Here is a 27,786-nt window from a genome sequence, read left to right as displayed (position 1 = left end):
GAGCCCGAGCAAACGAAAACGACATCATCAATTTTATTATTCGATAACCCGCACAAAGGAAAAAGTGCAGGAATTCAAATTAATCACTAGATTCTAGGGAGAAAATTTGTCCTCTTCGCCTCAGCAAGCCACATGACATGCTCTAGGAAAGGGGCAAAACCACAAACTTTAATATAATCAAATAACGATATCGAGTATATAACTTTTCTCTACGTTCCATATTCATGTCTTTTCTTTGAATATACATCGCTTCTTCTTAGATCGATCAAAGACTAGTCGGTCGCCTTCATCTGAGCATTTCCTAGATCTAAGCCATCGCAGCAGAAGGGCGTTAATTATGGTTTCAAGAAGCTGAAGTATGTGAAAGATCTTCCAATTCTTTGATGAAGTTGGTAAATTCTTTAAAGTTGGAAATCTTCTTTGTGCTCTAGGACCTGGTAAACATCGGGTTTTAAGAAACTTACAACTATCAACAAGCAATTCTTATACGTCTCCAAAAGAAAACAAATTGCTTATAGAATTAAGTGAATACTCAGACGATTCATGGTGCAGTTACTAATAACTGTAGATTAAAGTAATTGGCAGGGCTAGAAAACCACCACACTTTGATTAATGAAATTAAATTATTAGTTTCCATGAAAAATTAATTAGTAGTGTGGTCTCACGAGCCACGTCATTCGCGCGTGGGTCTGACATTATCATTGCCGCCTTGTCCCTACCATTCCGGTGGGTGGTGGTGTGGTCTTCTTGCCCCTGCCGGTGCATGCCGCGGGGGACGCATCATTCCACATCCTTTAAATTAAACGGCTCGAGGAAGGCATGTGCGTGCGCTTGCCCACCCACGCGCTCGCCTCGACTGCTCTTCATCCTCCGCCTAACAATTTCCCCTCCCCATGCTCTGCTTCTGCATTACGTTCTCTCTCACGCAAACAGCGCCACTGCCAATTCATAGATCTTCTTCGTGGATTCAATTCAACGATAGGCACCATCGCAATGATTGCGTGGTTCCAGAGAAGGTTGGCGTGGAACAGGGAAAGTAAAGAGAGAGCAGGCGCAGAAGAGACACGACGTGTGGCACGGCTCAGCCAGTAAATTAAGTCTGGAGCCATAATTATTTTTCATTCCCCTGCACTGCACACAATCCCTGGCTACTGTCTGCTCTTCTAATATTAAAATGTGTTTCTTTTGGCTAGCCCGGAGTCGTAGCCACCGTCTTTTTTATCTCATCAGGCTCGGTCGGTTCTAATTCCGTCGCCGCTTTCTGCCTTGTCCCAGCAGCCTCTCAATAAGCGTCAGTAACTTGTAAGATGAGTGTGATTATATATCCAACAGGTACGGCCTCGTCTCTCAACCCATAAGAAGCAGCTTATTATTATAAAATGGTGCCGTACTGTCCTCAGGGAAAGTGAAGGCCAAGTGGTAAAGTTTGGAGAAAAAGATTGCATTTAAAGAGCTTGCAGCGTGTGTGTGTGACCGGCCGGAGATTAACAGCTGACTTGACTTTGTGGAGAAGAGATCGATCAGCGATCGTCCATGGAGAATCAAGTACTGGAAGTTCCATATCACATGGTTCATGGCTATGGAGGAGGAGACGGGGCCTGCTTCCTCCCTGGAGAAGATCATGCAGCTGCTGTTATTAATTCTAGCAATCTACCATGGTCTCTGCTGCCTTCCTTTCATTCCACAAACCCTGCAGCTTCCCTCCACCAAGATCAAGAACTCATCCTATGTCCTAATACTCTCCCTCCTTGCGCCCCTTCCCTCTACGGAGCTGGTGCCGTGTACTCGGATCCTTCACATGCTGGGCTAATGGAATCAGCCGGCGGTAGTGCCTTCATGCGTTTGAATGGTTTCCGACGAGGGACGGATCAGGGCTCCGCTTCCCCGTCTCTCTTCGGCACCATTCACGCCGAACTAGGCAAGTTAACGGCGAAGGACATCATGGACGCCAAGGCTCTCGCCGCCACGAGGAATCACAGCGAGGCCGAGCGCCGCCGCCGCGAGCGCATCAACGGCCATCTCGCCAAGCTCCGCAGCATGCTCCCCAACACCACCAAGGTATAATTAATATATTAACCAACCACTGATATCATATACAACCTATTTGATTTGCAAGTAAATTGAAATTTATCTTGCATTAGACATCAAATTAAGTTCAGATTAATGTATAGGTAGTTCGTAAGACCAAAAAGCGGAAATAATAGTGCATTGTCAGAGAATGTAGGCGTATTTCTGAGAGAGACAAACATGCGCACTCTTTGTCAGAAGGCCAATAGAAAGTTATAAAGAAAAGCAGCACTAGGGCAGCATGCAGCTTTATCTCCTTACCTAAGTTTGCCATTTGGTCTACCGAATCACAAGTGGAAACATCAAGCATGCACGCGCATGCCAAGGCTTCATTACAATTTAACTCGGGGAAAAATCTCCAAAGTGTCTATCCAACTTCGTATATTCTATTCCTAAACTCATTTCGAGCCCAAAAGAAATATTCAAACATCCATCAACGTGAGCTCTGCCCCCTTTTCTATCCTTATCCTAGCTTTTCTTCTTTTTCTTCTTTCTCTTCCATCTCTTTCTCCGTCAGCAAACATCAATCCTCTATATTTTTCCCAGCAGCGATGAGGCTTCCTTTAGTTCTTATATGCTGGAGCTTCCGTCAGCTGATCTTCGTGGCGTTGGAGCCATCGCAATCGTGGAATATAACCTCGCCTTGCGCCGCTCCTCGTTCTGCACGGCTACTTCCACCAACCAATCCTTCCCCAACATCGCAACATCGATCGGTTCTCCGATGCCTTTGATCATGCCCGGCCGCTACCTTGACTCGAGAAGCATGCAGTTCACGTTGTGCCCTGGCAACGTTGCAGTGCTCCACATGGCGGGGCGTCGTCGGCGGGGCGACAAGTACTTGACTAATGATAGATGGCCTCGACATGCTCTTTTTGTGATCCCTCTTCGTCCTAGAAGGCCAGTGGCATCTGTTAAAATTGAGAACTCAGAGAGGAGGATAGTGGCAGAGAATAAAGACATTTAATTTAGCTAGAGAGAATAGTATTTGAGATATTTACTTTTGATATAATTAAGGGCAAGAATTATACACCTACTAATAAAAATTAGAGGCCGGCTTTGAGGATTTTGCGCTTCCTAATGTTATTGCTCAAATCAATTAGTTCATCCTTTTTGATTATTTCATTGATTAGACGGACAAGGCATCGTTGCTGGCGGAGGTCATCCAGCACGTGAAGGAGCTGAAGCGGCAGACGTCGGAGATCGCGGAGGAGAGCCCGCTGCCGACGGAGGCCGACGAGATCGCCGTGGAGTCCGCCTGCGAAGAGGAGGGGAGTCATGTCGTAAGAGCTTCGCTTTGCTGCGACGACCGCCCCGACCTTCTCCCGGACCTCATCGGCGCTCTCAAGGCGCTGCGGCTCCGCGTCCTCAAGGCCGAGATCACCACCGTCGGCGGCCGCGTCAAGAACGCCCTCCTCATCTCTCACGCCGACGAGCAAGACAACCGCTCGGACTATATCAATGCTATGGATCACGACGGAGAGCACAAGCAGCAGCTAATCGTCGCCGTCCAAGATGCGCTGAAGGCGGTGCTGGAGCAGGCGGCGAAGCACGACCACTCATCCGGCGGATCTAAGCGACAGCGGACGGCCGGCTTATCGGCGGCAGGCATGATTGAGCACAGCTCCAATGTTTTGAGTGATCAATTATATTAACTCGATCGGCCGGTGGATATTCTCTGCAGACTGCATGCAATGCAGGAAGCTAAGCAGCCAATATATATATTATATATATACACGATTAAGTTCTTAATTAATTACAGAGGTGTGATTTGGGTGTCGTAGCTAAATCAACAAGGATTTGTTGTGATCATGGGTTTTATTTAAGGGATTAATTCGGAGTGAGAGAAGACTGGTAAGTTTTTAAACCAGGAAGTTACTTGCATTTTGGACCCACAAATGGGTTTTCCCACGTATTTTGACTTTGCATCTTTAATAAATTTCATCCAATTATATTCCTAGAAGCCTACCAAAATAAATCACAAAAAATGTAGTAAAATGCTTATGTCTCAATTTCTATACATGCTTGCATATTCACAATTAATTTTGTCCCTCTATGTCTATTTTATAGTTGTACATTAGAATATATATATATATATATATATATATATATATATATAGTGAATCTTCTAAGACAATATATACTTATGTATTTTTATTATACGTAAAGAATGTATATTTGTCAAAGTATCCATATTTTTCATCATACTTATTTTAAGATTATTATAGCATAAAAATCATATTGTGAAGGAAAAATCTTTTGATGAAAAAAGTTAAGAAGGAAAAGGAAAAAAATTAGAAAATATTTTTAATATTTTTAATATTGCTTCTATCTAATTTGGTTGAATAAACTCTTTTTTACATAAAATAAAGTTTATATTAGAGCTTAAAGATTATTTTTTTAAAAAAAATCTTATTCTTTTTTTTTTCTATTTGTCTGTTTCTTCTGACAAGTTGATTGTCTACGAGAAAATATTTTTTTGAAAAATAACAAATATATACACACACGTATAAAAGAATAATTTTATTAACAAAAGAATAAAAAACTCAGTTGAATAAGTAATTGTATAAAATTTTGAAACTTCTCTCTTCTAACAAATTGTAATGTGCAAAATCATTAAGGTATCTAATGTTAGTGTTAATGATGTTCAAAATTCATTTTTTTTATAACAAACCAATTTACTAATCAACACCATTAAAACTATTATTTTTGAATATTAAGACCTTTTATACACCTTAATTAGAATGTATTAAATTTTTTTAATTAAAATAAATTATTTTGGTGAATAATTTGATCTATATAAATCAATTTGCACCTCATTTTATTTGAAACTTCAAAATACAAATTGTGTTATAAATAAATTTGCACCTTCAAAATTAAAATATTAATCATTATAAATTCTTAAGTACCGGGAATAGAATTGGATGCTTTCACTCTAAAAAAAATTATTTTAATAAAAATGTGATCTAAATTATTTTATAAAATAACTTGTTTCCTTAAGCAAAGCATATTGAAAAGAGAATTATATGTTTTGTTTATTCTCAATTATAATTAGCAAGTTTGATAAATTAATCTAAAAATTATTATTTTTACAATGCCTTAATAATTTTAAAATTAGCAAATATTTAAAATAATACTTTATATTATTTTACATGGATATGAACTCACTTATAATACAATTTACGTTGATTTACTTTACAAGATCGTAATCATCACCACAGGTTAAGAGTTTATTACATCATCGTTCCACTTTCAGTAACGAAAAAATATATACGAGTATTCAAAATTTAGAGCATTTTGATAATTTTATCGGCTTGGTGCATTTTTAAAAAGAAAGTAAAATGGAATTTCTCCTTTTATTATAAATTATGACTGTATGCTTGAAACACGTAAAAATAATAATATCTTATAATAAAACTATTTATTTTATTAAGGCCCTATCTCAAATTATAAAATGATAAATAAAAGATAAAATTCAACTAAATAAAGGGAGTCATCGTGTCCCATCAAGTTACTTATAATGAAATAATCCGCATTCGCTGCCTCTTTTGAAATTTTAATTGTGAAACAAAAGTTCACAATACGTACCATTTATCGCTATATCTTATTTTTCTAGATAAGTTATTTAATTTGAGGAAAAAATTGAACTCTAAGTATATCAAAAGGAGACAACAACAATAATAATCAAATTTTAGAATCAACTATATGGATTTTTCTATGTCATTGGACTCTATTCCCTACTATATCATCATTTATATTTAAATAAATTTTATCTTATTTTATTATTATTAACTAAGTTTTTTTTAGTTTTTCACTTTCTCGTTTAATATATGTGCATATTTGTCATAGTTTCACATCGTCTAACTGTAGCATCTATTGATCGTCTACATACATGTTCATACCATCTTAAACGTGTCTCCTTGAGTTTTTCCTCAATAGATGCAACATCAACTTTCTTTCTAATATTTTTATTTTTTTTTATCTTGTCCATCTTTGTAAATTCACACATTCACTTTAATATCATTATCTCTATAACTTTCATCTTCTGCTCATGTGCTCAAATCATAGCTCAACATTCAGTTCCATATAACATAACAGGTCTAACCGTTATTTTGTAAAACTTTTTTTTTAAATTTTAAAGATAGTTTATGAGCATAAAAGATATCTGACACTTTCCTGCATTCCATTTAAAGTTTGTTCTACTTTTGAAGTTGAATTCTATAATAAAAATTTAAATTTCTATACTTATTTGACTTATTTAAATTACCTAAGTTAAGCTGATCACCTCAACCTAATTTAAAATTTAATAAAAATAATTTTTTCATCATTTTTTTCATTTATCAGTACTTTATTTCATTCTTCTTTAATATATCTTATTTGAAATAAGATCTCTTCTTCTTATTTCTCACTTTAACTATTCTATAAATATTATCTTTCCCCTTCTTTTATATCTAATTTTCGATATAAATGTTCAAAAATTTTATTTTTAGTTTCATTCACTATTTTCTTGGCTACTATATATATATATTTAAAATTTTCTCATTCTTACAAGTATATAATACCTTATAATTTCTTCATTTTTCTTTCACTGTCTCTTATACTTTTTCATTCTACTACCAAAATTTTTTATTTGGTAGTGCACATCCTTTTGACTCACCAAGTACACTCTTAGCTACTATTTTTAACTTTGACATCATCTTATCTCATGTTGTATTCGAATCGTTGTATATTTCTCCTAATACTTATACTTGTATCATCTCCTTAAATATATTTTATTTTATTTCTCATCCTTTTAACTTCCACTCCTTAATTCTAGGAGTGGTGCATATTTTCATTCTATTGATCACATGTTAGATAGTTAAGTTTTTTCTAAGGATGACTTTGCAATCTTTATAAATTTTTATATCATTTTCTTAACTATAATAAAGTCAATTTGTGATTTATTATTCTCATTTTTAAATGTGATCAACTATTTTTCTCTTTTCTTAAAAAACGTATTAACTAGCTAGCATAAGATTATATGTTATCACAAATCTAAAATAATATTTTTCTTCTTTATTTTTTTTTCCAAACTCATAACCATTATGCATCCTATCATATTCCTTATTTTTCACTTTTATATGTCCATTTAGATCTCCTCCTATTAAAATTATTTCGATCGATCAACAGAATATTTTATAATACCTAGGTCATACCAAAATATAAATTTGATGTGTTTATTTAATCCTACTTGAGGTAGATATATGTTAATTACATTAATAATTTCTTTCATCATCATTAGTTTGAAAATTATAATCCTATATTCTTTCTAATTACTCTTACTACTTCATCATTTAATAAATTATCAACAACAATACCTATTTCATTTCTTTTTTTACTTCTTCTTGTATATCATAATTTAAAACTCAAATTTTCTATCATCTTTATCTTCTCTCTTATCTATTTTATCTCTTATACAAATAAAATATTAATTTTTAATCATTATATCTACTACTTTCATTATTTTACTAATGAATATTCCTAAATTGCATATTTCAAATCTTAGTCAATTAGATTTTTTATAATATTTATTCTTACCCAAAACTTATGATAGGAGAGATCTTACATATTTAACACTACATCTAAATTTTCATTGAGATGTAGCAATCCTTGCCAAGATGCTACAATTGAATCCTACAATATATTAATTCCTTATAGAGAACATCCTAACATTAGTAGCATATCAAAGACATAATTCATAATTTCCAAAAGGGGAATATAACCGCAGGTGAGTCATGCTCAAACGACTCTTCAGCTGGCTGTCTTTTACATTTCGCACTTTAAAATGCCTTTTCTCCAGAAAATGGCAAAGAAATTGTCTACTTCACATGGTTATTAACCTCCCATGTATTGTTTGTATTCTTTGCGTGGGCGTGCCAGCAGCTCTACATAAGAGCTGCTGTTGTGGTACTTAATTATCCTCTAGAAAGACACACAACAAAGACATTTCTTCCTTCCCTTGGCATGCTTCGAGTTGTCACTAGGAGGAACCTTGTTATGAAAACCGTTAGCTTTGAGGCTCCCTTCATCGCAGACTTTGTTCATGCTCTCCATGAATGGGGGTTTTGTCATTGCAGGAGTACCTTCCATTGGCTTGCCATCGGAAGAACTTAAATCAACTGTCTCAGAGCTCAAAACATCAAGCTTTTTTTCCTTTGAAGGACTCTCTCTATTGGACCTGCAAAGTGAAATGATGAAAAATGTAATCATAAAGAGATATATCAAATTAAATGTGAAACTAAATAAATAAAACACTAATCCCCCGTGATAGACAATGTAATAACCATACTTACATGGAAGAAAATACTTCACTAGCCCATGGGCCATTGATTTGGGGGTTGGATGGACCACATTTACGAAGTATTGCAATGGCATTGTCTAAGATGCCAAGAGCAGCTTCTACCTCCGGGCTTATATAAGAATTCTCTTGGACAAGATCTCCCTGGTCGGGAATCAATTTTGCAACATGGCTATCATTCACTTGATCTGAGTGTGTGGTTTGTTCTATATCTTCTTCAACAATTTCAGTGACAGATGTTTCATCTCTAACTGCTTGTATTTCAGTAGCATTTTGACCCATCTTTTCCTCATCCAGACCCACTAAATATGCCTTGGTTTTATTTTCACGAATCCGAGCATACATAGGTCCTTCTAGAGCTTTCTTGTAATCCTCATCACTTGTGGCCACTGTACTGACTGCCTGCAAAGGCATATGCTGTTGTTAGTTTGAAGCAAAGTGAAATGTAATACCAATATACCATTATAGCCAACAAGTTAATCACACTTTTATTTTTCTTAGATGATTGAAAATTTAAACACCAGAATACAGGTGTATAGAAACAAAAGGCAAATATTCTAGCATGCCAATGTTCATTATGTAACTCGCTAAACTCCATCTCTTAATTATATATAAAAAAAAAAGACAGCTCGGTGCACGAAACTCCCCCCAATGCGGGGTCTCGGAGAAGGATCTATTGTACACAGCATTATCCTACTTTACAAGATATTATTTCCGATACTCGAGCCCGTGACCTCTAAGTCACACGACAATAACTTTACAGTTGCACCAAGGCTTCCCCTTCTCTTAATTATATTAAACCAAATATACTACTACCCTTATCCTAAAGGCATCACTAACTTCATACAACTGTTTACAGTAACTTACTTTGAGAAAAGAACCGCATGGTGCTTACCTTTTGGTATAGCTTATGCGCACTACCTATTAGTTGCCTTGAAATGAAATTTATAAGTGACGGCGGTACAAAATCCAGCTTGATATCCATATTTGCTATTACCCTGAAAAAATATTTAAAACTTGCAATTAGATGACTGTATCTTCAATTCACGTTGAAGTCAATTTTTTAACCAATAAGAACTGTGTAATTCGGCATAGCTTATTTCTATATCCAGTTTGATCATTTGAATATTGATTCAGATCTTTCCTAGTCAACTCTGTGCTATCCAAATGGATTCCAATGACTTTATGTTAGCATGAGGAGAAGATGTCAAAGATGGTATTTTAACACATTAACTTCCTCTTGATTTTTTTCCTAAAACATTTTTGTTTATATTACATGAACTGATCATATTTTGCCTGTTACCAGATATTATCCTAACAATATGAAAACCTTATCTTAGCTATACTTATTAGTTATGCACTGATTCAAAGTGGAAAAGCATTCATAAAGTTGTGAACAATATCCAAAGATTCTTTCAAAAATTAGATTTTAGCTCATAATTAAAATGCTAAAAAGTATTCAAGGAAGAGAGAGTAGAAAAATTACACTAGTTACTCCATATTATCTAGCAAGGAATCTCGAAACAGGGACTACAAAAACAAAAAATATTTAGCAAAAGGATGGCAACATTCCTGACAACCATCTAGCACAGAATAGTGTGCTAAAAGACAGTATTGCTACATACCTAAAATAACTTCTGCTGTGATCAATTTTTTGCAGCACAAAACCACCAACCAAATCTATTCTGATAGCTTCAGGAGCTTTGATCCTACTTAAATCTTCATTGCTTACTTCTATACGCTCAGTGTCTGAAATCTACAAGAAAATTTCCCATCAATTATTTGTTATGTACATTTTCTATCCAATATCCATGAGAAATGATGAGATTGAAACTTAAGCTGCTAGCAAAGCTGGTTTCCAAAAAGATAAAAAAAAACCATTGACTAAATAAAAAAATCATAAAAAATAACTATATGATTGTGTTTTCCTCCATAAAAGTAGGTTTTCCAGAAAAGTTAATTAGTATCTTTTTATGTGTCTGTATAAAAGTTTGGTGAAAAATAATGAGAATTTCCATTATTACATCACTATATTCCAGGGATGAAATGCATTGTTGGATTGTAGCAATGTTTCCACTTAACAACCAAGCAACCAACTAAACTGGTTTCCAATTATCCTACCATCCTCCTCACTGTACATTCCCACTCATTTCTCCTTAATTCCTCTGTGTAGTCTATTTTATTAATTGATGGCTAGGCACCCTATATTCCCATTTAATTAAAAAAAAGTCATGAACAATTAAAATTTCAACAATTTCCCAAGATATACATGTATAAAAAGGCATGGTTTCCTATTACCGTATTAATAAGTACAAGGATGAGATCTTCTTTTAAGTACTCAATCTCAAAGTAATGCAGAAGAGCTTCTCTATCTGAAACTGGCCAAGGAACCTTCACCCTTTCTTCCAAACAGTGAAAAGGCAAAATTAATACAAGATTATACTAAAAAGTAATAGCAGATATTGAGAATCACCAGTTGAAAACAACTAACCTTACTAAAGAGATCTCTTCACCAACCCGAACTTTGTGCAAGCATTCAGACATGATAATCTTAAAAGTTGGTAGTTTATATTGAGGCCACCTGGAAAGAAATGGATTTAAGCGGTATGCTGGATGATATTATAAGAATTCCAACAGTGGTGGGAGCAACAGTGGTGATGCAGGATTACGAGTTGAGGGGGAGAGATTATACTATTTTTTTTCAAGGGGTAAAATAATAAAAATGTGTAATAATTTTTTAAAAATTAACAATTTCTTATAATACTTTATAGAATGGCAAAAATTTAGGGTTCCCTCATGTCCAGTCCTGAATCCCAATTCAATGTACAACCTGTTCAACAGTGATGTTAGCATGGGAAGACACAAGTCAACATGATGAATTTAGTAGCACCATGACTTTCCATCACAAAGATCAAAGTAATGCAAGCCCACAGTTAACACCACAAGGTTGTGAAAAGTCCTTGGCAAGTTTCACTTATAACAGCTACGAAAAGACAATATTAGTTGAGTTTCAGATTCGTCACCTTGCACATGACAGACGGAAAAAAGGACTCACATGCTAAAGTTTAAATAATGAAAAGACAATAGCATTATATTCACAGGTAGAGAATAAAATCATGAAACATCAAGAATAGTAGAAAAAAGGCATTTAACAACTGAAAAATGTAACCCACAGACTTACCATTTTCTATACAGGCTTGTTTCCCACGACACACATAAACCTGCAAGAAATAAAACCATAAAAACTCTTGTGATAAATATATTTATCAGTGCAAATATACTGGGGACAAGTGTCTCCATGGTTCATAAATATTGGACTCACAGACATCAATAGGTCCATCAGCATATCCCTCAGAAAGTAAAGTATGAAATGGAGTACCATGGGGCCCTTCACGATACATCACACGGAGCTGATCAGTGTCTTGTTTTATCTGGAAAATTAGCACTGGAGTATGCTTATTACGAGAAGTATGAAATAAAACTACTTCTGATTGTGCTGAAGGCTCATCTAATAGGAATTGCAAATTTAAGTCATTTTCTACTATCAAGCCGAAATATATATTCAGAATAATCATCACTAGGATTAAACTTAGCATAGAAGAAAAAATAAAACTCATCTATCAAGTAAAGAGGGGGAAAAAAAGAACAGTGGTCCTTGTAAATATAAGAAGTGTTGTGGCAATAGATGTGCTAACCAAGTTGTTGCTTCTAAAATTTACATAAGCTAAACTCTAGGCACATCATACACTGTCTCATGTATCAAGTGGAATTGAAATACTTGCATCCATTTATTAGAATGTAATTTCTTAATGCTTCCGTGCACTCAGATCTAGTTAGATGCAACCTATTGTTATGCATGGATTAGATTCAGTAATATTCAGCCTATCAAACTCACTTACCAAGAGAAAAAAAATACATTGATGCTAATGAAGCAATTATTCTCTTCACTTTAAGAGTCATTAGTTACTATGTTATCCGACTTGAGCAATAAAAACTAGAAAGGAAAGGGAAAGTGTGTTAGGGGCAATAGGGAAAAATTATTAGGGATTCTTAGGTAGTTCCCTCTACATGTTAGTATATTTATTATTATAACTTTATATCTCCCACCCAATCCTGTGTGATATCTAAAATTAGATCCCCAAATTCATAACACTCCCCCTTAACTTAGTTCAAACAAACATCTTATTGTTGTAGAACCACTTAAGGATTTGGTTAGCAAATCACTGATGAAGCTAACAAATAAAGTGACGAATATTTGATTCCACATTCTCTCAAGAAAAGACAATCAATCTATGTTTTATCATGTCATGGAACACACTAGACTAGGAGGTATGTGTATGATAACTTAATTGTAACGGTATAGCCTCATAAGCTCTGTGGGAGTATGCCCCAACTTGGTCATCATTTGTTTGTTGTAAATGAGCTCACATGTAAATGAGTAATTAAGTTTACTATGTTATCCCATGACATTACTTGAGCAATAAGAACTAGAATGGAAAAGAATGCAATGAGTAATGGAGAAAAATTTTAGGTTTTCTTACCCTATAGTATATAGTCATCATTGCAACTTTACACTTTACACCCTATAGTATATGGTATAGAAGAAGCAATAATAAATACTCATAAGCAGAAATAAATTGATTGCCAAACAAGTTCAAGTAATTTGAGCATCAATCTGATCCCATGAGGTTCTGGCAGCCTCATGCATCCTAAGTGGTGAAGTGCTTATGTTAAATTTGCCCCGCAAACCAAACTCAAACTACTACAACCCACAAAGCATAGTTCTTCCTATTTAACTTCCACGAAAGAAGATCAAAGGTGGAAGACAATTAAGAGGATGAGTCCCACATTTTTTTAAGGGAAATCATGATTGCCAAGTGAAAAGATGATGCTCAATGTCAAAAGAAAGCAGAAGTTTGTGGTTCTTGGTCAGCCACTACTCACAAACAAATGGAAGCCACATTGAGACAGTAACAAGTAAGAAATAAAGGAGAGAGAGTAATGAGGATTCCTATTAAGCTGGGAGCCAGAACCAAGGTGGCGACTTTTGCAAAAGGGAGCGACAGCAAGGTGGGTTGCTTGTCAGAATTGATCGTGCAAAGGATTTCCTGCAAGGAATATCACTTACTGGAAGGTGTATACATGTTATGGGGTGTCACTGTGGAGAACTTGTGTTGCACATGTTTTAAACAATGAGGTTCATCATTGTTGATAAGAAAAATGCGTCGTCTTGTATGGAGGTAGGTGTCGAAATAAATCTCACATGGAACAATGTTCTCACACAAAAAAATACACACAGTTGTCACTCAATTTTGATTAGGGTGCGGCAGTTGTGCCAGAGAATAGCAAGCAAGTCATCCAGGTTGCAGAAGAGGCACCGTAATAATGCAGGATGAGAACTTCACAAGTATAGTCGGAGACAAGTTATAGTTCAAACAAGGAAGATGGGAACCACAACTCTGGAACTTTCTTAGGAGTAATAGGGAAAATTATTAAGGTTTCTTACCCTAGGTAATCCCCTTCACCTATATCTATATTCAATACTATAACTTTAAGCTTTACACCTTATCATATACTGTTATACTATGTGGTATTTAATATATACCATGTGCTATTTAAAATTAAGTTCCTAGGTCCATAATAAAGAGTCGATATAAGGCAATTCCATCAAGTAAAGAAGCTTCACATCCAAAATAAAATGAAAGTAACTGCAGCCATGCCACATCAGTTGGATGATGCAAATAAATAAATATATTGGTTAACAACTTCTAATTTTCTTTTATGAAGCACCAAGTTAAATAGGTTCAATTTTATCATCCAATAAAGATAATGAAACTTGCAAGCAAAGGAAACAGAGGCAATATTACTAGAAATGATGACATAGATCCACTGAATTAGAGGAAGAAATAGATTGTGATAAGGAATTGTTCTTCTGAAATAATAATTAAAAAAAAAAGATGATGAGGTGAAGATTAAGTGCATAGAACTATCATAACAATGGTTGGGGGTGCCATTGAATATAGAAAGCATCAACAAAGTTGGGAAACCAAATGAATAACTGAGAGAGAGAGAGAGAGAGAGAGAGAGAGAGAGAAGAAATGACGCATATAAACCGGTTCAAGCATCTCAAGCGAATTTAGAGTATTAGTTTACCTTCCAATCAGCATGTAGCTCATGTGATTTATTCTGCTCATTTTCAGAAGCACTCCGAAGCATTTCAACAAAATTAGAGACTTCCTTCGTCCTCTTTCCAACAATTTCTTCAAAATCTGATGCTAAAGACAGATACAGAACCAGATAAATAAAGTGCATATAAATGCAATTCCAATAAGGTATAAGCCAAGACAAGTAGACCATAACATAAAGGACATTACAGGTTTTACTCTTTTTTGGGGGAAAATGTGACTTTCTATTATCTAACATCAAATTTCCAACAATAACCAATATTCATATTGGTGATATCTTGAACTAATAACCTTACAATCTACAGAAGGCACTGAATTTGCATAGTCATTAACTTCAAATACACTGACACTTTTATATAAGATGTAGATATATATTATATTCAACTTCTGCTAAATCAAGTACCACAGCATCTGCACACTTAAAAATTAAAGAATAGCAATTCATGAATGTGTTCAGAATATTATAAAAGATCCATACACCGACTAGGAAAAGTTATGTCCAACTTGTAATAATCAAAGAATCGATGAGCAACCTAACCAATATTCTATAACACAAGTAGAAACCATGAATTAATCAAATAAATGAAAAGAGACCACCTGCAGATGCATCAGATACTTAACCAACCTTTGACATGAGAGAAAGATGAGCGACGAAGTTGATTCTCGACCAGTAACTTGACAGACTCTTCATTTGCAAGATCAGGCAATGCAAGAGTTTTGTCCAGCCTCTCTCTTAGTTCCAGAATCTTCCTTTTCTTCTCCATCTCTATGGTATAACAGGCATTAAATATCTTCTTTTTTCAGGGAAGCATAAGACCCGCCTTGAAAGTATCGCCCTTTAATGTAGAATAACTATTGAGATGAAAAAGTATGCTCCCTGGAAAGCAGAAATTAAGATAATGTGAAGAAAAGCATAGTGGCAATCATTTCTGAGAAACAAATAAAAGTTAATTAAGTCACTTGTTTCCTAGAAATAGCAACTTGCTAAAAGTCACACATATTGTGTGCCTTGGTCTGCTCAAAGTTACAAGATAAACCATGTCACTCATACTAGATTAATCCATCACTTGGTGAAATACATGACTTTTCTCACCTGAGAGGCTGACACTAGACAAAAGACTAGGTCATTGCTTAATAGTGGATGTGTGGCTAAACTAGATGACTCAAAACGGTAGCAGATAAATGATATAGGAGAGAATGGTAAAATCAACCAAGAAAACTATCACATGATTATAAGAAATGAAATCACCAAACGGTCCTCAACATTTATGTAAGCTCAATTTCTAGAAGCATAACAAACATCAACAATCTGCCAAGGTGAGCTAGAATTCTCACAATTTAAGGATGAATAGCATTAGATGTAAACGTTTTGGTGCCTAGGTAGAACACTTATCCCAGAAAATTAACCTTTCTGAATTTACTTTATCCAGCTGAAGAACAGCCCAATAGCATTGACACTTTATGGCTGTATTAAAGCTGGCGTTTACTAAAACAAGAAGTTATGTGGGGAGATGTTAATTTTTTCCCCTGCAGCAAACTAGAGCAAGGAAGAAGCTTAAGGTTTTTGTAATGCAAAAGTTTGGAGTAGAATAGGCTCCTTCTGCAAACAAGAGAATAAATGGGACTTGCGAAGATACTTCAAATGACAATAGATCTCCACAAATTTATGTATGCATACCTCATGCACATTCCTCAAGAGGAAGCTTATGCACAATTTCGACCTGACTCTAATTAAAAACGAGACTCAATCAACAGGAAACATCGAGCATTTGGGAGACCCAATTCTAATTTTTGGACTTGTTTGATATGTATTATAGAATCCAGTAAACTACCGTACCCGAATAACAAATCTTGAAATTGTTTTACAGCATCACCAGCATAAGCTCTCTTTGCAGGCGATCAATCTTTGCTCATTCACAAAATAAAAGATGAGATCCTTACTTCGATTATAGCATCGAATTGAACGTGTAGTACCAAAAATATTCATTTTGTAGGCATACAGAAAACACCAATAATAATCATAACAAGCACACCGGGTTTATGAATCAACGAGCAGTATTTTTCACTAAACTAGTATTCAAAGAAAATTGAAAACAAATCCGTATAACACGCAGATTTCAAAAGTCAAGCTAACAGAAAAGTTCCAACCAAAACACTGAGATGAACAAATATACGATCAAATATTACTCCTTTGTCATCAGCAATAAGATATTTCATATTTCAAAAAAACCCCAAATCAATCAAATCTTTCACGCAGGATAAGTTACTTCCCACCTGCAAATCAATTTCCGCTAATCACAATTTGCAAGACTTCAGACCTGGACCCTAATCCATGGAAAAGAATAAATCCTGGAAGCCACTTCTCGACGATTGAAAAGTGAAGGTACCAAATTCGCACGCACCAAGAAATTACGTAGATTCTGACGCCCCGATCCCTTGAGAGATAAGCAACCAAGAGTTCGATGAAATTGAAAGGTCCGAGGCAGCGAACCAGGATTGGGTCATCAAACTACGGTAGTAACGATGACGAAAGGACCGACGAGTGGCTCAACTACCACATCAACGACCATCGCGAAGCACGTGCGAGATCGCAGAACGGAGAAGCCTTCATGGCACCAAAAGTCCATCGAGGGAGAGGACGAAATTTGTCTGGCTGCTTCGCTTCCACAGAGCCCCACAGTCAAAACACGGCTTTAACCAGTTGGCTTGCTGAGCTGTTGTTCAAGGGTGTTAATGTAATTTCAAAAAGATGTGTAATTACGTCACCCTCAGTGGTCCTGCTACATGGACTGGACCGGACTATTCTCCAAAAATTTTAGGCCGAATCGGATTGTCGGCTCATGCTTTAATTTTTTGGCCCTTTTGTTTTAATTCATTTCCAGGTTTGCAGTTGGTTGCTCAACAAACTCTCAAGTACGCATTGAATGAGCTAGGACCAATATTTACGAGTACATATAATTGGATATAATAGTTGATGAACAAACGTCAAAATTTGTTTTCCAGACTTCATCTTTCTGATTCTCTTTCTTAAGAAAACATCTTCAGCAACCTGCTGATTGTTTGTGGGGATCCAATGAACGATTAGCAGCGTCAACAGGAAGAAAGCAAAATGCTATTAACCAGGAATCAACCTTTCCAGCTAGTTATTCCAAGAAAATAGATCAACTCAACGAATCTAGCACCACGGAAACAAATTACAAGCATGCCTCCAGAGGCTAATCATGGGATAAATTAAAGTTTATTATCCGTGCCCAAATAACAGCAAGCAACTAATACTGACTCTGTTTGTCTGATTATTTGTACAATTAAAATAACTTGAACAGCTGACAAACCATCAGCATCTTAGCACCAACACCTTCGACGTTTATTGCGTAGCTTTGAACCAGTGAATCGTGCTAAGCCTGGAATATGATCAGTAGACAGCAATGTAAGGCATCAGGACGGATCCCAACCAAAGCTTGCCATCCTTCTCTTCCACCTCGCTGATTGCTTTAACTGTTTTTCCTTCCTTGTCCTCCAAAGTCTCAATTATCTCCCCATTTGGATTGTATTTAACGACCACCCCGTGGAGTTTGCCTCCAATCAGTACAAGGTAGGTATATTTAATCGAAATAGGAAGCTTGAGTAGAAGTTTCCTCAGGTACCGGTGCTTGCTGAGGAAATCTATATACTTATTATGATGGCAATGAATTGCAACCCAGAAATCACCCTTTTCGTTAGTCCTCACATTATCTGCGTATCCAGGAAGGATAGCAAAAACTTCTGAGGTCCCTGCCTTTTCTCCCTTCAGCCAGTACTTGGTCAACCTACATTTGCATTTGCAGATTTTTTTTCTTGTTTTTTAATTTATGCAGTTGGATAAGTAGAATGAGATAGTCAGAGACCAACCTCAGAGGTGCAGAAGAGAACAGAAGGAATGATTCATCCTTGCTTAGAGTCACACCATTGGGAAATTGAAGGTCCCGAAGAAGGACAGTCGTCACTTTTGTAGTTGGGTCGTATTTTAAAAGCCTCCCAGAAGATTCTCCAGTAAATATTAATTGCAAGAAATTCCTGGAAACAAACATGTGATTTGACTTTTCCTACGAATTCACAGCTCACAAACGATAGGCAAGTTAAATATTGATGTCCAGCAGAATTTATCAGATCCTCATTAAAATATATGCCAACAATCATAAATGGAAGATCTGAGTAGCAATTCAAGATTTTTGCCGTGGACCTTGAAAGGTGATTAAGAAACAGATTCTGATACTGATGGGGTGATTTTTTTATCTACTATACCCATAGGAAATGGTAATTCAGCAATGCAGGTCCAAAAAAGTTTGTTTATTCCTAGAGTGATGGAGGATTGGTGACAACGCAAAGAACCATGTTGGGCCTCAGAGCTAGAAATTCAATATTAAAAAGAATATAATGGAAAAATATAATGCAGAAACTAATGACAAAACAACAAAAGAAAATAAAGCGAGCATTTAAAATTGCGAAACTAAGCTGCTTAAGGCTTATGCAGCCTGAAGATCAAGAAGCAATGCAAAGGCCAGGTCCTATAGATCTCTGTTTGTTGCTTAGAATGGCTTCTCCTATAAGGTATGAGGTTGTAGAGAACAAATAGTCTTTTTATGTCAGCTAATTATGCAAAAAAAAAAAAAACTGATAATATTTTACTTTTCATTTTTTGGAAACAAATTATCTGCAAAACAAATGCTACAAGAACTTGATGGATAGTGATGCAAGCCATTAGCCATAAAGAGTATTTAAATGATATCCTTCTGAAAATGGAGCTTAAGAGAAGCATTATCACGCAATACTTCCAATTACTCCGGGCTATATAATTAACAGCCAATACGTCTATAAATACAAACAAATTCTTAGAATTTCGGGGAAAGGAAAGGAAAGGAATACCTTCTCTGGTAGGTAGTGCTACTGTCTGTGAAGTAAACAGTACCTTCCTCGTCTATAGCCAAGTCATTTGTGAACCCGAATGGAACCCCTTCAGCTTCCGTTGTTAGCGTTGCAGCAATGCCACCTTGTTGGCCTACTTTGAGCAAGCCTAAATAGGCATCAGCAATATACAAATCTCCTGTTTTCTTATCAAATCTAAGACCCAACGGTCGTCCACAGATATGTTCACTCTTTATGTGACTAAAAGGGGCTGGGTCCGGGTTGCATATTTCTGTCCTGAAAAGGAAAAGAAAAATCTTGAACTGCATTTTGTAAACATGTTTGTTTGGTTGATTAATGGAGCCAATGGAGAGAAATTGAGCAAAACCACGGAACCTTCTTACCTATTGAGCGAAGTGTAGGCGAAATCGGACCAGGACTCCCCGTTCCAGAATACCACCCGGCCGTCGTCGACGCCGGTGTATGGCCCGCGGCCCTGCGGGTCGAAAGCGATGCTCTCCGGTCCCTTCACCTGGTGGAGGAACCTGACCTCCGCTCCTCGGAGCCGGTCGCCCTCGTCCCGCACATGGGGGACCTCGGACCACGGCGGCAGTTCGAAGGGGTACGTCTCGAAGCCGGGGAAATTCGCCATGGGGCTTCGGCCCAACGGGTCCAGCCCGCAGTAAAGCGCTGCGGTTAGGACTATTCCGGCGAGAAACACAGCCGGAGTCACCATTAACGGAGCTTCTCTGACCACGTTGCTCTCTTTGTTTACAGTGTGCTCAGTGGAGAACGACGAGGGGATTCTTCGCGAGTTTTGAAACAAGTCCTTCAATAATGAGCTGCTGACTTTAATGCCTGGCTGTTTACTCCCGAGCGGTAGCACCACCAAAATTGAATTAATTTCACGAGTAACCATCGGATAGAATTCCTCTTTTACTACATTTAAAAATCATCCACAGAAACCTTCAGTAACTTTCCGACGAACTGAGATAATCAACAGAAACCTTCGCAGCTCCTCGAACTGCAGTAATCAACTCCCATGACAAAATCACAGCCACAGCGCAGAGGCTGCAAGCTCGCGGCCGGCCAGGTCATGCAAGCCACGAGCTCACACAATTAGTGGCCGCAGACACTACAAGCTCGCAACCTAGCTTGCGACTCTCTCAGGCTGCAATTCGCAGCTGCAAAAGCCGCAATTCAAAACCACGGCTGAAGCTGTGTTTTTCTTTTCCTTTGTGATTTTTTCCAATGATTTCATCTACGTTTTGAGGGTAACAGCTTAGGCCCATAATTATATATTTTTTAAAACGGATGCGCGATAATTAGGGTGTTAATTTGATTGAGTTCATCATCATCTAGATTTTTTCGTCCAATTGAATTTGACCGACAAACATTTAAGATTACCAACCAAAATGAATTTACCCAGTAAGATGTAAGATATTGAGTTTATCTTACAGGCATCAACCAGCGTCTCACGGTAAGAAATTAAAGTGCAATTGTTATTGGGATTTAATTTTATGGATCTTTAGTTAATTGACACGACATATATTCAAATTAATAGGACAAACACATCGTGAACCCGAAGGCAGAGGACTTGGCGGAGCGCAACATGTTCATAGACGAGGTCGATTCCGGCGTGTTCGTGGTCGTGGAGGATGGGAGGAGTGAACTACTGATCAGGGCCGGGGTCACGCTTGATTACTTATTCTCACAATGTACCATTTAAGTATTTTAATTTTATTTTAAGTGGTTCTGTATTGTATGAATCTTCTCGATGTATTTAATTATTTTTTAATTTATTAATTAACTCAACTAAAATTATCAATCAAATATATATTCTTACGCTCTATTTGGATGGGGTGAAGGAAGGTTCATTAACGAAAAGGAAAGAGAAGGAAAGGAAGGGAAAGAGAGGGGAAGGGAAATATTTATGTTCTCTTTGTTGGAGAGAAGCGGAAAGTTCATTAAGGTAACATGTGTTATTTTATTTGAGATGAAGGAAAAAGAATGAAAGTTAAATATATAAAATTATAAAAATACTCTTACTTCTTAAAATAAATCTATATGTGAAAAAAAAATGTATAAAAAAAATATGTATAGCTTCTTGTCAAACTATCTTGTGAAACCAATTAAAATTATTATTTATGATTTAAATAAATAAAATTTTAAAAAAATATAATGAATAGATATACCATAAACATGTGAAATATAAAATCTGTACACTTTAGTACGACAAAGGATAAATCAGTATTATATATATATTTTTATAAAAATATATTGATGTAATAAAAGAGCAAAAAGAAATTTAAAAAATGCTCAAATAAATTTAAAAGAGAAAATTTACATTCCAAAATTAAGAGTAAATAAGAAAATTTTCCTTTTAAGATAAGAAATGTTAAAACTTATCTTTTTTTACTTTTTTTCCTTTTCTTTCCTCACTCCTTTTCAAATAAGATTCAAAGTTTCTTTCTCCTCATTTATTTTTTCTTCTCCTTCCCTCACCTCCTTCCAAACAAAACATTAATGTCTTTTTAAAAGAATGTGGTGTCATCATGCTTCTCGTATACAAGATGAAAGACTACAATGATGCCAGCGACTGGAACAGCGTCCCTCAGGATTATGTTTTGCAACGATGTTTCTGAATTGCTTGGCTTATAATACTGTTCCACTCCAATAATAGATGGCTTTTTAATAGCCAGTTTTGGCTGTCGTAAACTCACAAGCCAAAGTGGCTCCCACCCCCTTCATTACTGGTCCGTTTACAAGTCCGACAACCATGGCCCTCGAAAATGACCAAAGTTAAAATGTCTCGACAATTGGAAACTGCAAGAGAGAGCCACTGAAATGCACCGGTCTTAAACGATATTAAAATATGAGGTTAGCAGTGTTGCTTTGAACGCATCACTTCTTCGGCTTTCTTTCTCCTTTTTACGCGCTTGTCCCCTTCACGTTCGTGCACGCTTTTGGAAAAGCGACCTCTTCAAGCATCCCAAAAGGACCTCCGCACCCTCCAGCGGCGAGCCCCGACGAGGAAGAGCAGCAGCTGTTGGGGCGCTTTGTCGTCATTTGGCCCGCGCGTGATGGGGCCTCGTCAGGTGCAGAGGCCGATGGTATCTTTCAAAGGGGGGTCGCGTCGTGTTATGGGCCCCATTTTCTGGTTCTCTGTTGTAACAAATAATTACGTGTTGAATTACAATCCTACCCTCCTATGAATCATCTAAAATTCGCATATTCTTGGCTCCGAATCCGATAAACGAGTCAGAGTTGCTGGATCTCAACTCGGTTGGAGACTTTTAGTAGGAAAGGAATCCGATGCGGTCACGAGGTTTTAGTAATACATGATTTATTGAGTTGCAGCGAGTGGTTAGTGAATGGGTGTTTTTGTCATTCAAGTACCCAGAAAAATTAGAAACCGCACCATTCTCACTCGCCAACTCCAGTCTCTTCGCAGCGGCGGACGAGGGGAGAGGAGATGGAGGAAAGGGGAATGGGGATGGAGTCGGAGCTGGTCTCGATCCCGGCGACCCCGCGTGGGGTGTCTACGCCGGAGACGGTGACTCCCTCCGGCCAGCGGTCCCCCCGGCGGCCTGGGGCGGGAGGCAGCGTGGCGGCCGGGTCTAATCCGGCTAAGTCGTGGACGCCGACGCCGGCGATGATATCTCCACGGTTTCTGAGCCCGTCGATATCGTCGGCGGTGGGGACGCCGATGAAACGGGTGCTGGTGAACCTGCGGGGCTACCTAGAGGAGGTGGGCCACCTGACGAAGCTCAACCACCAGGACGCGTGGCTCCCCATCACGGAGTCCCGCAACGGGAACGCCCACTACGCTGCCTTTCACAATCTCAACGCCGGCATCGGGTTCCAGGCCCTCCTACTTCCCGTCGCCTTCGCCTTACTCGGATGGTCCTTCTTCTCTCATCTCTTATTAATTGCTCCTTAATAGCAAGCCCTATTGATTTTTGATTGCAAAATTACTTGATGATTAGAAAGGCAACATATAACAGAAATTGGTCTCTTCGTTTACTAATGTTATGATTCGCCGCCATGTTCATGGGCATGTAAATTGGTAAATTATGAATGACGATGCAACTGTTCACTGTGACTTCGTGGTATTGATGTGATGGGACCGCATCTTTGCGTGTGGTCCTTGAATTTCACGAGGAGGATAAAAATTGCTTTTGGTGATTCTCAGGTCATTTCAGTGTGGCACCTGCTTCATTGAATTTGGCGTGGACGATACGCCAATATCACCTCGCATAGTGTCTTCCACAACCTAGTTTTTTTAGACCCAGTGCTTTAGGAATGCACTCGTTAGCCTATGACAACCTTCTACAACTTTAAAGTTTATCGTGATTAAGCATAATGATGTCTTTCTAGAATTTTTGTCCTCTTGTGATAGTATAACAATCATGTTATGAATTACAACTACTAATACATGGAATTTGTTAGTTCATAGTCTTTTTTTATGAAATCATAAATATAGAATTTAATCTCTTTCCTATCTTATAGGATACGTGTTTATTCTTTCAAACCTTAGCATGATATCAAATTGAATGGGCTGATTTGGATATTTATGATTCCATAAGTAAAGACTGGTCTAATGCGAAGTCAATAAAGTTTGGACTGTGAACCACAAGAGTGTGAACAATCAGTTGTCAAGAAAATTGTGAAAAATTTATCAGGATATTAGAAGGATAATATAAGAAGTTTCAGACTCATAATCTCTCTGTGGTACCAAATTGAAATTTGCTTTGATAGCACGTTACTTTTCTGGAATAGGTGGTCATTCAATCAAGTCATAAACAATTGGCTGATACAGGCCATAACCTTTTTGAACCTGTAACCTTTAATCTGTTGTGTTTAATTCAAGCATGAATAGTTAAGTAGATGTCACATGATTCACTTCCATGTTTTGCACTGCAGGAGTTGGGGCATAATTGCTCTGACTATTGCTTACTTTTGGCAACTTTACACTCTTTGGATTCTTGTTAAGCTACATGAAGCTGTGCCTGGCAGAAGATATAACAGATACGTGGAGCTTGCGCAAGCTGCTTTTGGTGAGGCTATTCTCTTTCAAATAAGGACTTTTAAATAAGTTAACTAGCGCAAGCTGTGCCTGGCTTGTACGACACCCCATAAGTTAACTAGCGCTGCTTCTCCCTATCCCTCATCTTCAACTCTAATTGATTCAATTTGTGGGTTGTCATAGAACATGTTCAGCTTAACTCAATTTTCTCGTTTTAATATCTATTAGCGCTACAAAAAAATCATATTGTTAATATGGTATATGCATTAACTCCATTTGAGGACAATAGTACCTCCAGATTGAACGTAGGTTAATACCCACAGAAGAGTCATTAAAACGAAATTACCTTTTTCTTATTGAGCCAAGTCCAACTGAACTAATTAACTTATTTTGCATATAGAGATATTAACAAATACAAATGATTAATAGTTTGGCCCCCGTTTTGTACTATTTTAATGATTAACTGTGCTGGTCAGAAGCAAATCCCTTCCAGAATCAGTGGACTAATGGCATTTGTCTTGCATTGTTGTCACATTATTATTTTACAATGTCATACTTAAACAAATGAAGATATGACAGCATTTCCTGCACTAGACATGTTTCTTATACCAAGATTGGTTTGTTAAAGTTGAATAAGCTAAGAAATGGACACGCGAATAATTGCATGCATAAATTATAAGCCTCTTTTCCTTTTTTCCTTGAGCAATTTAAATGTCTTCTATCTGTGTTGATGTTACTGATGTAAATATTATGTACCAAAGTTGCTGTCCCATCTTACTGCTAATCAGTAAATTGTCTTTCCTACAGGAGAAAAATTGGGTGTTTGGCTTGCGTTGTTTCCAACAGTATACTTATCAGCAGGAACTGCAACAGCTTTGATTTTGATTGGAGGCGAAACTATGAAACTCTTTTTCCAGATAGTCTGCGGGACTCTTTGCTCATCGAATCCACTTTCAACTGTTGAATGGTATCTTGTATTTACAATTCTCTGCATTGTCCTGTCTCAGCTCCCAAACCTCAACTCCATTGCTGGGCTCTCTCTTGTTGGAGCCGTAACAGCAATTACATACACTACCATGGCCTGGGTACTGTCTGTTAGCCAAGAAAGGCCCCTTTCCATCTCCTATCAACCACTGCCCTCAGCTTCCTTCGGTTCAGCAGCTTTTTCAATCCTGAATGCTCTTGGTATAATAGCATTTGCGTTCAGGGGACACAATCTTGCTTTAGAAATCCAGGTATTTAATTCGTGATCTCAAGTAATCATTTTACCAGATGGAACTCTTGTTGCTTCTCTGAAATAGCATCTAGCATTTACATAGAAGATTGGCCGAGGATGGTAAAGGTTCGGATTCTTTACCTGTTTATTTATTTTATAAAATTGCTGTATCTTGATCTCCAGGCAACAATGCCTTCAACTTTCAAACATCCTGCACATGTTCCAATGTGGAGGGGAGCTAAGGTCGCCTATTTTCTAATAGCATTGTGCGTATTCCCCATTGCCATCGGAGGCTTCTGGGCTTATGGAAACCTAGTAAGTATGCTAATTGATAGTGCATATTATGTAACAGTAGGAGCCTCTAGTTTAACAAATTTTCAATTACGATATGCACCTTACATGTTAACTATGTTTCCCAGATGCCACCAGGAGGAATACTAAATGCCCTTTATATGTTTCACAGTCATGATATCCCAAGAGGGCTTCTAGCAACAACCTTCCTCTTGGTTGTGTTTAACTGCCTCAGTAGTTTCCAGATATACTCCATGCCTGTTTTTGACAGTTTTGAGGCAGGTTATACAAGCCGAACCAATCGACCCTGCTCAATTTGGGTTCGATCTGGCTTCCGAGTATTTTATGGCTTCATCTCCTTCTTCATCGGAGTAGCACTTCCTTTCCTCTCTAGTCTTGCGGGCCTCTTGGGTGGTCTCACTCTCCCTGTCACCTTTGCTTATCCCTGTTTCATGTGGATACGCATAAAGAAGCCTCAAAGATTTAGCTTCAGCTGGTACCTTAATTGGAGCCTCGGCATCTTAGGCATAGCTTTCAGCTTAGGCTTCTCTGTTGGCGGTGTTTGGAGCATGGTAAATAGCGGTCTCAAGCTCAAGTTCTTCAAGCCTAATTAAGCTCTTATAGATTTTGATTATACTGTAGTTGAAGGACATGAAGTTGTGCATGTAGTTTTTGATGTGTTATGTTGTGATGAATTAGATCTGAAGCAATAGCTTCGCGTTATAATCTACTGCGATTTGAGAAATTTAAAATTTAGGCATTGGGGCATGATTTGCCGTTTTATAATTGCTGGAACATTTAATTAATTAATTAATTGTCTACATAATATATGAAGCTGCAAAATCATGGTGGTGTCAGAGTCATCCTGGACCAGGAATGGTGGCTTCGTCGGCAATCTGAGCTGCACATCCAAACGGTGGACGCACCCGGTAAGCACTCGCCGCCGTGAAATCCGCGTAGCTTCGGGCAGAAGGCAAACGCCCCGGTTCCTCCGAACACCACCAGCTCCTCCCTCGCCTCCACGTCGAGCGCCGGCTCGTCCATGGGGTCCGCGATGTAAAAGAATCCTGGTCAACATTCTAAATTTTGCATACCTCAAGCTTTTCCTAATTAGCAGACTTATAAAAGTTGAACAGTTTGATATACTTCGCCGACTAAAGATCATCAGAGATTTGATCTGCGACCTGAACCATTGCGAGGATTAATTAAAGAGAACAGAGGAAGCTAAACGTAAGTCCATGGCCACGCTATGTCCTTTTCATCGGACACGTAAGGTTCACCAGACAAAAGTCTGTCAGTGGCCAATCCCGATTCCCGAATCTAATCCGGATGGTGGAGCGTGCTCCATTTGTCTACAGGGCACACGTGAATCCCATACCCGGGCGTTCGAGGTGTGTTGGAGGAAGATTCAAGGGATGGTTCTTCCCGTGGCCATTTATTTTGCAATGATTCAGTGCACTGTGACAATGGAGGCGGTATGGGGGAAGAGAGGATCCAATTATATGTCGCAGGGCATGTCGCTGTTGATCAGAACCCCACATTCCAGATAGATGCATGAATCTACATTATGGTCAAGCACTGCAACTCCAGCACGGCTGTTGGAACAATATCGAGTGCTCGACGTAGATTTGAACACTAAATTATTTTCGTACACTAAATATTTTTGGGTTATCAAAGTTAGATCAAATGAATTAATGACATGCTTAATCTAGAATTATTTACATAACTTCAAAATGCTAGAAATATATCAGCATTATAATTGAACAACAGATTGAATGACTAT

At 37.5% G+C, this 27,786-nt stretch overlaps 4 protein-coding genes across 9 annotated transcripts; 2 read left to right on the top strand and 2 right to left on the bottom strand.

Annotated features, from left to right (window-relative positions):
- The first annotated feature begins 1,284 nt into the window (after positions 1-1,284).
- On the top strand, positions 1,285-3,854 carry LOC141847122 (transcription factor bHLH30-like). The gene is made up of 2 exons (XM_074735106.1): positions 1,285-2,058; positions 3,198-3,854. The coding sequence occupies exons 1-2, from the start codon at positions 1,534-1,536 to the stop codon at positions 3,717-3,719; spliced, it is 1,047 nt and encodes a 348-aa protein (XP_074591207.1). The 5' UTR covers positions 1,285-1,533; the 3' UTR covers positions 3,720-3,854.
- A 3,930-nt stretch (positions 3,855-7,784) lies between these two features.
- Positions 7,785-17,200, bottom strand: LOC141833465 (uncharacterized). 6 transcript variants are annotated; one of them, XM_074720951.1, is made up of 13 exons: positions 16,989-17,200; positions 16,861-16,911; positions 16,424-16,490; positions 15,212-15,463; positions 14,555-14,676; positions 11,724-11,832; positions 11,583-11,622; positions 10,893-10,982; positions 10,700-10,799; positions 10,027-10,157; positions 9,297-9,399; positions 8,397-8,803; positions 7,785-8,281 (listed from the first exon to the last, which is right to left on the bottom strand). In XM_074720951.1, exons 4-13 carry the CDS (start codon positions 15,348-15,350, stop codon positions 8,026-8,028), a joined length of 1,497 nt encoding a protein of 498 aa, XP_074577052.1. In that variant the 5' UTR covers positions 15,351-15,463; positions 16,424-16,490; positions 16,861-16,911; positions 16,989-17,200; the 3' UTR covers positions 7,785-8,025. The 6 variants fall into 6 exon arrangements, with proteins under 6 accessions (XP_074577052.1, XP_074577030.1, XP_074577045.1 ...); XM_074720929.1 differs by lacking the exon at positions 16,424-16,490; XM_074720944.1 differs by lacking the exon at positions 16,989-17,200 and having other exon boundaries at positions 16,861-16,978.
- Positions 17,201-17,837: 637 nt separating this feature from the next.
- LOC141845187 (protein STRICTOSIDINE SYNTHASE-LIKE 3-like) lies at positions 17,838-20,227 on the bottom strand. Its single transcript, XM_074733245.1, has 4 exons — positions 19,872-20,227; positions 19,489-19,764; positions 18,475-18,639; positions 17,838-18,392 (listed from the first exon to the last, which is right to left on the bottom strand). The coding sequence occupies exons 1-4, from the start codon at positions 20,201-20,203 to the stop codon at positions 17,999-18,001; spliced, it is 1,167 nt and encodes a 388-aa protein (XP_074589346.1). The 5' UTR covers positions 20,204-20,227; the 3' UTR covers positions 17,838-17,998.
- Positions 20,228-22,927: 2,700 nt separating this feature from the next.
- On the top strand, positions 22,928-26,755 carry LOC141837043 (lysine histidine transporter-like 8). Its single transcript, XM_074724525.1, has 5 exons — positions 22,928-23,373; positions 24,394-24,527; positions 25,304-25,731; positions 25,896-26,027; positions 26,132-26,755. Exons 1-5 carry the CDS (start codon positions 22,943-22,945, stop codon positions 26,615-26,617), a joined length of 1,611 nt encoding a protein of 536 aa, XP_074580626.1. The 5' UTR covers positions 22,928-22,942; the 3' UTR covers positions 26,618-26,755.
- The last annotated feature ends 1,031 nt before the right edge of the window (positions 26,756-27,786 follow it).

This window comes from Curcuma longa, chromosome 1, assembly GCF_044706935.1.
Source record: "Curcuma longa cultivar G26 ecotype Majalengka, Jawa Barat chromosome 1, ITB_CL_G26_1.1, whole genome shotgun sequence".
Lineage (NCBI taxonomy): Eukaryota > Viridiplantae > Streptophyta > Magnoliopsida > Zingiberales > Zingiberaceae > Curcuma > Curcuma longa.
This window is presented reverse-complemented; position numbering and strand designations above follow the sequence as displayed.

Coding starts and splice junctions, on each gene's coding strand:
- LOC141845187 (XM_074733245.1), bottom strand. CDS start 20,203: ATGGTGACTCCGGCTGTGTTTCTCGCCGGAATAGTCCTAACCGCAGCG. Junction 19,765..19,871: donor GCCTACACTTCGCTCAATAG/GTAAGAAGGTTC, acceptor TTTCCTTTTCAG/GACAGAAATATGCAACCCGG. Junction 18,640..19,488: donor AGCACTACCTACCAGAGAAG/GTATTCCTTTCC, acceptor GTTTGTTTCCAG/GAATTTCTTGCAATTAATAT.
- LOC141837043 (XM_074724525.1), top strand. CDS start 22,943: ATGGAGGAAAGGGGAATGGGGATGGAGTCGGAGCTGGTCTCGATCCCG. Junction 25,732..25,895: donor ATCTTGCTTTAGAAATCCAG/GTATTTAATTCG, acceptor CTTGATCTCCAG/GCAACAATGCCTTCAACTTT. Junction 26,028..26,131: donor TCTGGGCTTATGGAAACCTA/GTAAGTATGCTA, acceptor TATGTTTCCCAG/ATGCCACCAGGAGGAATACT.
- LOC141833465 (XM_074720951.1), bottom strand. CDS start 15,350: ATGGAGAAGAAAAGGAAGATTCTGGAACTAAGAGAGAGGCTGGACAAA. Junction 11,623..11,723: donor TGATGGACCTATTGATGTCT/GTGAGTCCAATA, acceptor TATTTCTTGCAG/GTTTATGTGTGTCGTGGGAA. Junction 10,983..11,582: donor ACAAGCCTGTATAGAAAATG/GTAAGTCTGTGG, acceptor ATTTCTTTCCAG/GTGGCCTCAATATAAACTAC.
- LOC141847122 (XM_074735106.1), top strand. CDS start 1,534: ATGGAGAATCAAGTACTGGAAGTTCCATATCACATGGTTCATGGCTAT. Junction 2,059..3,197: donor TGCTCCCCAACACCACCAAG/GTATAATTAATA, acceptor TTCATTGATTAG/ACGGACAAGGCATCGTTGCT.